This window comes from Acinonyx jubatus, chromosome A3 (genome assembly GCF_027475565.1).
Source record: "Acinonyx jubatus isolate Ajub_Pintada_27869175 chromosome A3, VMU_Ajub_asm_v1.0, whole genome shotgun sequence".
In the NCBI taxonomy this organism is placed as follows: domain Eukaryota; kingdom Metazoa; phylum Chordata; class Mammalia; order Carnivora; family Felidae; genus Acinonyx; species Acinonyx jubatus.
The window spans coordinates 18250615-18263341 of record NC_069388.1 but is presented as its reverse complement, the minus strand read 5'-3'; the positions used below and the strand labels follow the sequence as shown (position 1 = coordinate 18263341).

The following is a 12727-nucleotide window of genomic DNA, read 5'->3' as shown; positions in this document are numbered from 1 at the left end:
CAGCTTTGCCCTTGACTTGGTTCATACCTTGAATCATTTAGAGTATACTACATGCCAGACACTGTGCTGGTCAATACAACAAACACAACTTTGGAGAAGAGGTGGGCCTTGTCCTCAAGGAGGTCATTGTCTAGGAAGAAGAAAAAAATGCATACCACAAAATAAGTGCAACGGGAGAAGAGGACACATTGCCAATGGTCCAAAAATGGAGAGAGGGTTGGGAGCTGGCTTTTGAAAGATCAATAGATACTGCAAATGCAGAGAAGTGGAATTAAGTTTGATTATTCACCGCTCTCAAAGTCTGACTTGCCACAGAAGTAGAAACAAACAGACCGGAACCTGAGAGTGTGCTCCTGACACCTGTTAGTGAAATTTCCAAACCTTGTCAGTCCCCAAATTCTCTGTCCCAACGCATTCTCACACCACTGCGAGGTTAATTTAGCAGAACTAATTATGTCATCCCTGCAATCAAAGCCTTGGATTGCTTCTCTAATACCTACCAAATTCTTCAAGCTGTCTTTTAAGATCGTCCCACAATATAACCCTCAACCCCTCTGGCTTCATACTCCACAATTCATCAACCCTGTTTCCAGCTCAACCAGATGATTCCCTACGATGGAATAAATTCCATGGTTGATTATGCTGGGTGGGTTTTTTTTTTTCTGTGAAAAGTAGTCACCATCTTTTCTCTCTCCATGACTAAAAATATACCCACCTTTCAAAGTCCATTTCCAAATTGTACTCTCTCCATGAAGGCTTTCTTTATTCCCAAACAGAGGTGACCTTCTCTCTTAGAAAATCCCCAATTCTATTACTTGCTCCTCTTATGGCATTTCAATTTGTCTGGCTTATTTCTGGAACCTCAGTCAAGATTTTTACGCATCATAGATAGTATTTCTTAACTTTGGTAGTTTTGACTTAGCTTTGAGTCCAATAAGCTGGTCTCAGGACCAGATCTTTGAAAACTGAGGAAATCTGGTTGATTTGGACAAAACTGAACTTAGCAACTACTCTAGTATATGACTGCCTTCTTTTCCTCACTACCTGTGTATTTTGTTGTACTCGAGAACATAAGCCTGGGAACATGCTGCAGATTATATAGGAGGAAGCAGGAAGGATGAGGAAAGCAGAAGAAAGCACCACGCTCCTGAGTCCAGGGCTGAACAGAATCAAAGAACTTACACATGAGATCAGCAAAGGCAAGAGGCCTGATGTGCTAACACAGGATATTTTGGATGTGGACTCATTTATCCTCTGGAGTAATAAGAACTCCTAATAATCAGTTTAACCTCCTCAATGTGAACAAACAAATTAAATCAAGGAGGTAATGCTCATTTTAGGAGGGATGTGAGAACTTGTGAGTGCCTGTCCCCATGGTGACAATGACTTGTCCTTTCCCTGACGGTGAAGGTAATCACCACACCATCTTCTCAGTCCTTGAGGCCCCTATTTACCTGTTCCTCAGTTTTCAGATCTCCAAATTCCTCCAAGAAAGCAGTCTCTGAAGGAAACTGTGATGGCTCCAGAAAATTCAGCAAACTGAAGAGCTCCTCCACAGAGTTCTGTAACGGTGTCCCAGTGAGCAGTACTTTGTGTTCCTGCACAAATTAACAGTCCACCATGAGCAGTGTGTGAGCCACCAACATGATATGCTTTGGTGGGAAAATGAAGCCAGGGAATTCTGTGCTCACTTTGGGGCAATTCTGTTTGGCTTTTACGCAAAGAGAGGACGCCGCCGTTTCATGAGGGTATGGTCAATAAATAGATCAACCTTCCTTTCCCATCACTGATTCCAGCAGCAATGTCATGTTAGTGAAAGCAACACTCATTCATTTGTTCATTCATTCTTATTGAGTGCCTACCCTCTACATACTGGGCACTGTGCCAAGACCATCATCTTTGGTACCTGGAAATAAGCCAAAACACCTTACATTTCCAGGTCACCAATTTCATGGTATTTCAGATTCCCCCGGCTCCCTTTGGGAATCTATTTGCGGCAAAGGTCAAATAGTTGACCTAGTTCATAACAAAAAACCTTTTGATTCCTACACTATCACACATATAGAGGGCAAAAAGAGAATTTAGAGTAAGCAGACTATGCACAAGTAAGCTACATGCAGAATGGCTACAGAATGCCTCCTCCACAGTGAATACGCGGAACCTGTGTGGATGTAAAGAGCTTGCTAGCTCTCACCAGGGCCATGAGCTTTAGACCCTCCAGAAGTTTGCAGTTCCTGTTCTTCAGTCTGTGGGCTTCGTCAATTATCACACAGCTCCAGTGAATCTTTTTCAGCTCTGGGCAGTCTGCCAGGATCATCTCAAACGTTGTGATGACAACGTGGAACTTGAAGACTCCTGAAAGGGGGTTTCCCTGAGGGTGACACAACGGAAGGCGAAGCTTTATGCCATGACTACAGAATTCCACTAATGCGTTCCCGGCGGGAGCAGAGGAGGCAGTGCGGTAAAATGCCCGGGCCTAGGTGACAGAAGCCAGTAAGCACTGCACTTCCTCGTGTGAGGAAAGAGAGAATACGAGGATGAACCAGCCCTTTAGACAAAAGAGAGACCTCATTACACCGATGACACAGAAATAAGAGACATGGGCCCTCACGATGCTGAGACATATGCGCAAATATGGAAGATACAGCAAGGAAGCTTTTTGTTTATTAACTGCCATGACAAGGAAAGCAGACGGGTATTGATTTGCACATTCCCAGCCATGAGCTGGTCTCAACCACACAGAGCTTGAAGACCCAAAGGAGACCTTTTTCGCTCCTTTTCAGATATGGTTCATTTCACCTTGTAACTGGGGTTCTAGCACAAGTTCAAACTAATGTTCCTGATTCACCTGGGACAAGAGCTACCAGACAGGACACATGTCTTTTCTCTATCTTAGTGTTGCTATCACACTGAAAGAGCAGAGCTGCACTGTGTTAGAACACATCATAAATTTCTTCCAAGTGTCTCCTTTTGCTGCTTTATGAAGTCCCTGGGGGAGAGCACTGGCTTCCCTCTGGCTGGATTCATTTATATTTTCACCTTGCTTGATTAGAAAAACCAGTGGCCAGACAGGCTTACAAGCATACTCAGTAAAGTGATTATAAATAACAAAAACCAAACAAACACCACAATCTATTGTGCTTTTAACAATGTGAATCCTATCTTCTCTTTATCCTTCCCTGTCAAATGTGTTAACCACCTCTCCAAACTCCCTGGCTAGGAACCCACCCTCTGTACACTAATTCTTCCCCCCACTTTTTTCACTGAGCATGTAACAATTCAGATAAAATCTTCTGCACATAAAAGAAACTTCGTAAGCCACCCAAGAAGCCAAGCTTTCAGTATCCCAAGAAGAGCCTCTGGCATATGCCAGAGAGCGTCAAGCATGCCTTACAAATTCTGTGTTTTATCAAAGTAAACTACCAAGGAGAAACAAAAGTCGACCTCAATAAACATAAGACTGTACAAAGTCAGTCAACAGCAACCTAAGGTGCAGAGCATTAAAACTCCTGAAGACAAGTGACGGGAAGGCTGTTCTGAACGACATCAGGCTGTCACCGGGTCTCTAAGACCCATGTAAGGCTCACCTGTGCGTCTCTGTACACCATCTCATACTGCTGGATCATCTGTCTGCTGATCTGGCTGCCATGGTACACAATGGCATTCATCTCTGTCCATGTCCGGAACTCTCGCTCCCAGTTCGTGATGGTGGAGAGTGGGGCGATGATGAGAAAAGGGCCGTGGATTCCTCGGAGGAATATCTCTGAGAGGAATGTGATGGACTGGATGGTTTTCCCCAGCCCCATCTCATCAGCCAAAATACAATTTTTTCTGTAGAGTAAGAAATACAGATAATTCATCATCGATATAGGAAAGCGGCAGAGGTTGGGCAGAACTAAAATGATACTTGAGAAGCACACCCTGACCTATAAGGTCATCAGTGAAGGGCCTTATCAGCATTTTCCAGAGATGCAACTGAAGCAAGTTTTTATTCTTATGATTCACACCCTGACTATTTCCAAAAAGGAATTATGGCAACTTGGGAGAAAATACAGGAAAGAGGTCCATATAAACTGAAAATACCAAAAATTAAAATAATAGTGAGCCAAAAGGAGAGAAATATGCCTCAAACCTAAGCCAATTTCTGTACCTGACAAACGTCATGGAAGCCAAGGCAAAAATAAAAAGATTAAGTTATGTGAATTTCATGGTCTACTATTTTTGTCATCAAGGGTTAACTTTTAACCCACACAATAAATTCCTTGTCAGAGTAAGAATGTTGGTCTCTTCTGGTGACCCAGAATCACAGACTGCACAGAGCTGTGATATTCGAAGGGTGTGGCCCCTGTCAGTCTCGCCCCTCACTGTACAGATGGGGAACCCAATACCTGGAAAGGCCACGTGAGCCGCACTCCGAGAGGCTCTGTGAGTAAGTGGTGCAGACTGTGCTAGAACACAGGTCACCAGGGTCCCATCTTGTGTATTCTCCACTGCAGCATTCTGTCTTTAGAATCCATACTAGGTGTATACTCTAGAATGTTACAAAAATCTCAAATTTCATCTGTTTCGCCTAGATTCTGACAAGACCTAAAGCACAAAGAGTCCAAAATTGAGAATTACAGCCCAAGTTTAGAACATCCAGGGCTCATGAGTAAGTAGCAGAGTTGGGACTAAAATCCAGATCTACTGCCTTTTAGAGCCAATTTTTGCTAAAGACTTAAAGATAACAACCTTTCGGATTTTGTTTCATCTAGGTTGAGTCTAACCTTGTGGCTAGAATGGACAAGTAAAAAGCAGCACAAAGTCAATGATGTCTACAGACCATTCTTTCTGGTTGGAGAAGCACCTGATGTATAGTCTTGGCACGCATCCTGTGCAAAGATTAGCACCCTAAACCGATGGCTAGGTTGCACACTCTCACCACCTTGCTACTGCTGCTCTGAGCAGACTAAGGTGACAGTCTAGCTCCAGGTACACACTTGGGAGGAAAATCATCCATGAGGACAGCCCTGGTTCTGGTTCCTCACCTGTTATACCAGTTAAAAAGAAGCCAGTTCATCCCCTCCAGCTGGTACTCCCGGAGCTGGTTACTGTTCTTATACTCTCGAGACTTCTCCAGTTTCTGCCAGGAGTCCGAAGCAGGCCGCTCCTAGTGGAGGAAGGCAGAGAACACAAAATACGTTGAGAATAACGTCTGAGGAACATAACATGAATAGGGACATAGGATAATAATGGGGAAGGTGGCAAATCTCAAAACACTGCCCTAAAGCTGGCATGAAACTGCAGCTACTATTTTCTGACTAATGTGCAGGCGAGACCCTGTATTTTCTTGATTTCACCAGATTAAACTAAGAAAACCTCAGGGCACCTAGGTGGCTCAGTTGGTTAAGCGTCCGACTTCGGCTCAGGTCATGATCTCATGGCTGGTGGGTTCGAGCCCCATGTCAGGCTCTGTGCTGCCAGTTCAGAGCCTGGAGCTTGCTTCTGATTCTGTGTCTCCCTCTCTCTGCCCCTCCCCGACTCACCCTCTGGGTGTGTCTCTCTCTCTCAAAAATAAATAAATATTTAACAATTTTTTAAAAAAAGAAAACCTCTATAAAATGTGCAAGCAATTAATGAAGAAGACAAACACACCCACCTAAAATCTTGGTGTTACATAGTTTGACCCAAACTCTTAGATGCCACTCCCACTTAATACCTCCATCTCCCCTCAAGCCAATATTAGGTTTTTGGTTTCTATAGATAATTTCTTTTTGTTATTTCTTTGTGCAAATGGCATCACTCAGGAAAGTACAGTGGGTCAAATATTTTGTTGATTAGTTCCGAGAGTCAGTATGAGGCAAAAAGCCTATAAAATCAAAACTGCAAATTCCTTAAACTCCTCATAAACATAATAGCCGTCTTATTTTCCCATATAAAACACTGATTTCTAAATACAATTGATCTTTTCTCTACTGATATGAAATGCCATATTTATCACATGCTAAGTTTTAATGTATCCATGGAGCTCTACCCAGATTTTTCATTCTGTTCCGTGGGACTCTCTAGTGCTGCAATAAAAGCAAATTTTTAAATTACTATAGCCTTTTATCTGATTAGGGAATTATTTTTCAAAAGTATCCTGGCTATTCTATCTTATTTACTATTCTGTATAACTTTAGAATCAACTTGTCAAGTTCTCTTAAAATGCCATTGGAATTCCAATTATAATCAGAGGAAAATTTAAACCTTCAGGTGTAGAGGCTTCCCATCCAAAAATCTTATTTAATTAGGCTTTATATTATTTGGAAAGCAACTTGGCTATTTTGCTTATAGGCAAATTGAGCCCCCAAGTTACAGTTTATAGTCTTATAAATTAAAAATCCCTAGCTCTACCTGTAGTTATAAATGAGAATTTTGAGACTATAACTTTTCTAAACAGTTTTAGTTTTTGGTAATTCTACTTTGGAGTTCTACAATATAATTTACACCTGAAATATGTTATTACCCGAAACTAAACCATTTGCATGTGAAATTAACAAAATATCCCCAATTATATCATTGACATTTGGAGTTAAGTATAATCTGTCCATGATCTTTCAGAAAAATACACATTACAGCTTACCTACAAAATTACTACAGCTACAGTTAGGGTAAGCCCTTTAAAATAGGGCTCTGTTGAATATTATTATAAGAGCATAAGTATAGGTGCTTTTAAAATAAGGGAGAAAATAATTTATTATGTAAAAAATAATGATTTTAAAGAAAAAGCTTTTAAGCAAAGATATTCCTATATAAACTCTCTTACTCTGTTCCGTTAAAGAAAATATATTCTTCTCAACCTACAGGAACCAGTCAGGCTAGATCCCCAAAGTCCATGTACCTCTTTAATCGGGCATGCTCCTCTACTTCACTAGATACTGTGGAGAGGCCTTCTGGAATGTTCCTCCAGAGACTTAGTGGCTCACTCTCAGTATTGTTAAGTGCTGGAGGATGGAATTTCACTGCAGATTTCTACTTTGCTGCCTTGGTACAACTCCAAAAGTAGAGGCATCACTCTGTCATCCAGTCACTCCTCTGGGTTTCCCTCTTTCTCAGTGCTAAAAGTCTTAGTTTAACATCACCTACTGGCCAGAAATTTCAGCTATCTGAGCCTAAGGCCTGAAATCAGCTAGGAGTTTCTGGTATATTCCTAAGTGGTACAGACTACAGGAAAGAACTTACCCAAGGGCTCCACCACCTTCAGTGACTACTTAGTTAAATTTGAAAGAGGAGAATTGATTCTCAGAGCCCCCCAAAGTGGGTTCTGCCTATTAAAAGACTCTTTCTTGGCACAATCATCACCAATGTCACTTCTTGCTTTCTAAAAATTCCATATTTTACCTATACATAACCAATTTTTACCAAAAAGCTTTCAGATGCAAAATGTCCTATATTCATCAAGACTGGCAGGGTCATGTCTCAACTTCAAAGCCCAAAGTAAGATCCCTTTAAAAATTTATTCGGGGCGGGGAGGGTTCTAGGTGGCTCAGTCGGTTAGGCAACCAACTCATGATTTTGGCTCAGATCATGACCTCATGGTTTGTGGGTTTGAGCCCCGTGTCAGGTTATGCACTGACAGTGCAGAACTTCCTTCGGATGCTCTCTCCCTCCCTCTCTCTCTCTGCCCCTCCCCCGCTCATGTGTGCTCAAGTGCTCTCTCTCAAAATAAGTAAATTAAAAAAAAACAAAAAACAAAAAACAAAACTATTGGGGGTGCCTGGCTGGCTCAGTCAGAAGAGCATGTGACTCTTGATCTCTGGGTTGTGAGTTCGAGCTCCATGCTGGGTGTAGAGATTAAATAAAAACTTAAAAAAAATTATTCAGGTAAACTACCATTTGGAGCCAGTCTTTTCCTTAATACATAAAAAGACAGCTTTAATTATATTGCTAGCTGCCATTCCAATTTAGAACTTTTGGAGTAAAATTTCTAAAATGTGCATTTTAAACGAGAGAACAAATAAATTAGAAACAAAAAGACAAGCATGAAATACTAGCATGGTTCATGAGAGATAATAGTGGCATGGCAACAGCAAAGTAAAGGAGAAGTGAACTTGCCTGAAGACACTTGAGAATTCATGTTCTTACCAATCTGTGTAGTCAGTCAGAGGAAATAAGTGGGATTCAAGCTGAGAGTGTAAGAATGCTGATTACTTCAAGATAATAGCTTACAATTAGCTGCAGAATGGGAATGCTCTCTACTCTCCGCCCCTACACTAGTTTGTCCCTGCGCTGGGCCACGTGTCCCAATTAGTCTGGGGCCACGTGTGTCCATACACATGCCTTTTCCATTAACCTGTGCACTCCTGAGGGCTCAGCATGCAGCTTCCTTCTTACTCTGTGTCACTCAAGAGTCAACCAACAGGAGATGTTTAATAGGTCGTTGATGGACTGAATTAACAAAGGGCAACAGTCATAAGAGAGGGCTGAAAGAGAAATTTATTAACTAGTCATGCAACAAAACACCATTAAAAACTATGTAGATTTCTAATCACAGTTCTACACCTCAAGACTCCTCCATACACTTCATATGCTAAAAAACTAAAACAAACACTGCTTTTGAGTGGACTCTGATAGAGATCTAAGTTCAATGTTGAGGTCTCGTCTTCTGAGTCCTAACTTTCCAGCAACATAAAAACAACAAATAATACTAATAAGGAGGTGGATAAGGGTTTTTCATGTAAAAATGGTGATTTTTAAAAGAAGGTTTATTTATTTTGAGAGACAGAGAGAGAGAGAGAGAGAGAGAGAGAGAGAGAGAGAGAACATGAGCAGGGGAGGGGCAGAGAGTGAGGAAGAGAGAGAATCCCAAGCAGGTTCTGCATTGTGAGCACACTGCCCCATAGGGAGCTCAAACCCCTGAACTGTGAGATCGACAACCTCATCCGAGATCAAGAGTCAGATGCTCAAGTGACTGAGCCACCCAGGTGCCCCAAAATGGTCATTCTTTTTTTTTTTTTTTCTCAACGTTTTTTATTTATTTTTGGGACAGAGAGAGACAGAGCATGAATGGGGGAGGGGCAGAGAGAGAGGGAGACACAGAATCGGAAACAGGCTCCAGGCTCCGAGCCATCAGCCCAGAGCCTGACGCGGGGCTCGAACTCACGGACCGCGAGATCGTGACCTGGCCGAAGTCGGACGCTTAACCGACTGCGCCACCCAGGCGCCCCGGTCATTCTTTTTTTAAACAGAAACTTCATATTCCAGTCTACAGCCATGTTCAATAACTTTGATTCTCTTCCCAAGTGAGTTACATCTTAATCAGGCTCTATCCTAATTCTACCTCCTTTTAATTATTGATACTTTATATATAACTACTTGCCAGATACCCTGGGACATTTATGCATCTTGGTGGGAGTTCTTCAGAATCAGAAAGATAAACTGATTAAATAAATGTATGTTGAAAACCTATGTTCTCTCTGTGAAACTCATGGATCTACAGATAAAAGATAGCTCTTCCCCTTAAAATATTCTAGTTGAGTAAACGCAAAGGATAAAAACAAAGAAAAAAGATCACTGATGGAGCAAAAGATAACAGGAAACAATATTTCAGGCATTTCTTACACATTCTATCTTCCTGACTCCATATAGCAGCCATATACCAAGAAACCTAAGCTCATATTCATTTTTCAGTGTCACACACATCAAAACAGAGCCTAGATCTAATGTTGATCTGAGTGCCAGCAAAGTCTGAACTGCAGGTTCAATGGAGAGTGGCCAAAGGGAAGGCACCAATGAAGACCACTTCTGAGCACCGCCCAAAAGACATCCAGGACTGCCAAGTTCATAAAGTCACATGTTGTAAGAGGTGCCAAACAGCGACATGGATACATTACCACATGCTTAATTTCAGGGAGAACTTGAAGAGACTCAAATTCTTTAACTTTTGCAGGATCCACATCTTCCTCTAGTTCCCACGTACTTTCTTCATAAGGCAGTGAGCACCACTTCACCAGGTAATGCGTCACCTCCTGGTGGGAAACAGGATAGCAGCTACTGGATTAGAGGAGCCAATCGTGCTCTGGCCAACCACTGGAAAACCCACCCGGTAACACATGAATGCCATTAAAACGAAGACCACATGTTAACAAAACAAGCAAAACATGTAGTAAGAAGGGAAGACACTATAAGTGAGTCAAAATGGCCAAACACCCACCTCTCCTGTTTCTGCATCTTTGGTGTGGGCTACCTCCAGGACGCGATCAACTTCTACATAGTCTGGGTTGAACAAGTCTTCATCAGGCTAGTACAAACAAAGGAGAAGAGTTAGAAAGTGTCCCCCTTCCCTCAAAACCAACACTCTGTGTTTTATCTTTAAGTCACCCCCTACTCTGGGCCTTATCAGGAAATACACAATGGAAGGGGTAGCTTGTGAATAAAAGTCACAGCGCAGACATTTCTTCCCTGTCCCCAAACCCTGCTGTGACTGAATTTCCAGGTTACATCAGGGCCAGATGTAAACTTCCCTAAAGGTCATTACAGTACTGTGCAAAAACCAGCACAAGAATTCCTTTTTTCTTACTGCTTCTCATTACAAAGATAACCCTTGGAAACTCAGAATTAGTTTCTTTTTCTTTTAATAAGCCAATAATAATAATAAACACTGGAAGGAGGCATGAGGGGAAGGTTCTTGTTTTTAAATTTTTTTTTTTTTTTTTACATTTATTTATTTTTTGAGAGACATAGACAGAGCACAAGTTGGGGAGGGGCAGAGAGAGAAGGAGACACAGAATCTGAAGCAGGCTCCAGGCTCCGAGCTGTCAGCACAGAGCCTGACGTGGGTTCGAACTCACAAACCGTGAGATCATGACCTGAGTCGAAGCTGGATGCCCAACCAACTGAGCCACCCAGGCGCCCCTGAGGGGAAGCTTCTGGGGGACTGATAATGTTCTATTTCCTGACCTAAGTGGTGGCTACCCAGGTGTGTTTATTTGGTAGAAATTCACTGAGCTGCACCCTCAGGATTTGTTTACCTTCATGTACATTATGCTTCCCAAAAAAGTGTACTTACGAAACAACAATAAGCATCACTTAGAAATATTTAACGTGTGCCCAGGGTAATGCTAAGTGTTTTATGTTTCAAAACTACTTTATGGACTAGATGCAATAATTACTTTACAGATGAGGGAACTGACTCAGAGAGGTTAAATAAGTAATGTGACCAAAGCCACAGAGCTGTGTGAACTGCAACACTTACCCAGGACTTTCTTACCCAGAAGCCCTCCTCCTGGACTGCTAGAATGTTCTTATTGCCCCTTTGGCTGGAAGGCACTTTAGGGGCTATCTAGTTTCATCTTCAACACAGGAATACTTTTTATAACATCCCTGGCAACCCTCCCTCAGATTCCATTATTCCCTGTTTCGGAATTTACTGCCCTCTAAGACCTGACCCATTGCCAAGACAGCTTCACCTCTGCCTGCTTGGTGGTGGCATCATGATCTTTATCTTTATTATTATTAAATTACAGCCTAGTTTCCTTCCTGTAATGGGGGCTCGCTGGTGTCACTGCTTCATCCACAGGAGCAGCAACAAAGTTAATTTTCATTCTATGCTGGCTCTTCAACAATCTCCACCCTATCTGGGTGAAATTACCCAAGGTGCTCAACTGTTGTTTGGGTCCCAAGTTTCTAGTTCCCTTAATGATGCAGAGAGCTAACATTTATGAACAGTGACCGTGGGCCAGGCACTGTGTTAAGCACTTCTGTAAACACTGTGTCATTTAGTCCTTGCAGGTATTCTGTGAAGCTGATATTATTAGGGGTTCTGCTTTACACAGAGAAGGATAGCTTATGCAAGTGGCTCAAGGCCACCAAGCTCTGTGTGTGTGTGTGTGTGTGTGTGTGTGTGTGTGTGTGTGTATGTGTGTAACCTGTACCCTGGTAGTTTGGCTCCAAGAGCCCAGGCAGTCCAGTTTCCACATCTGCTGACAACACTCAGCTGTGCTTCCTTTACCAGTGTTACAGTCCTCCTGCAGCTGCACTCAGGTCCCCAAAGTCCCCCACTGGACCCTGATACCCAAAGGAACAGAACACTCAAGAATGAAAGAAAAGGCACAACAGGACTGTTCTGCTGGTATGTTCTAAGATTACCGTTGCTTTTTAAGCAGCTGCACGGCCTACTCCTGGCCAACAGGAAACTTGTAATTTAATGGGCATTATCTTTTCTCCCTAGAACTGCTAGTCAGTCATTTTCCCCACCCAGAAGTTGTAAAGATTTTAAAAATACAAATGTATAACATTACATTTATTTACTGCCATTCTGTTTCATTCATCCTAGCCTGTCCAGTAAACATGAACTTTGATTTTGTCATCTATTCTCCCAGTGTTGGGTCTGGTTTTCAGGAATTTGGGCTTAGCCAGAAGGCCTCTACCCCTGCGGAGCATGGAAGTCTTAGCCTCTCGAGCCTGAGCCTCCTTTACATAAAGCAGCTAGAAATAATAGATATGAAGAAGCTCGATTCAATACTAAGTTATTGTTGATCTTATTAGAATATCACTTATCCAAGTCATTAATAAAAACGTTGAACAGGTCAAGACTGAAGACCATATTATAGGAACTACTCCCCACTTTTCCTCCTCCTTAATCTCAAGATGTCCTCTGGTCTTCTCAAAAGTCTTTCCTCCCTACGGGAGTTAGCACATTCAAGAAAATGTGCTAAAGAGTCTGGAGCAGGGGAAGAGCATAAGGCAACCTCACCCCCTTACCAAG

At 42.2% G+C, this 12727-nt stretch overlaps 1 protein-coding gene and 1 long non-coding RNA gene across 4 annotated transcripts in view; one reads left to right on the top strand and one right to left on the bottom strand.

The window, feature by feature from the left end:
* CHD6 (chromodomain helicase DNA binding protein 6) overlaps positions 1-12727 on the bottom strand; it is a 203326-nt gene that overhangs the window by 82624 nt on the left and 107975 nt on the right. For all 3 annotated transcript variants that reach the window (XM_027070111.2, XM_027070116.2, XM_053199947.1), the window contains exons 9-14: positions 10175-10261; positions 9855-9989; positions 5028-5149; positions 3588-3831; positions 2195-2371; positions 1455-1598 (exon numbers count right to left, since the gene is read on the bottom strand). In XM_027070111.2, the coding sequence (XP_026925912.2) occupies positions 1455-1598; positions 2195-2371; positions 3588-3831; positions 5028-5149; positions 9855-9989; positions 10175-10261 (909 nt within the window). The remainder of the gene's footprint in view (positions 1-1454; positions 1599-2194; positions 2372-3587; positions 3832-5027; positions 5150-9854; positions 9990-10174; positions 10262-12727) is intronic.
* On the top strand, positions 4492-5363 carry LOC113602544 (uncharacterized). Its single transcript, XR_003424018.2, has 2 exons — positions 4492-4651; positions 4755-5363. It is a non-coding gene; the product is annotated as an uncharacterized LOC113602544 (long non-coding RNA).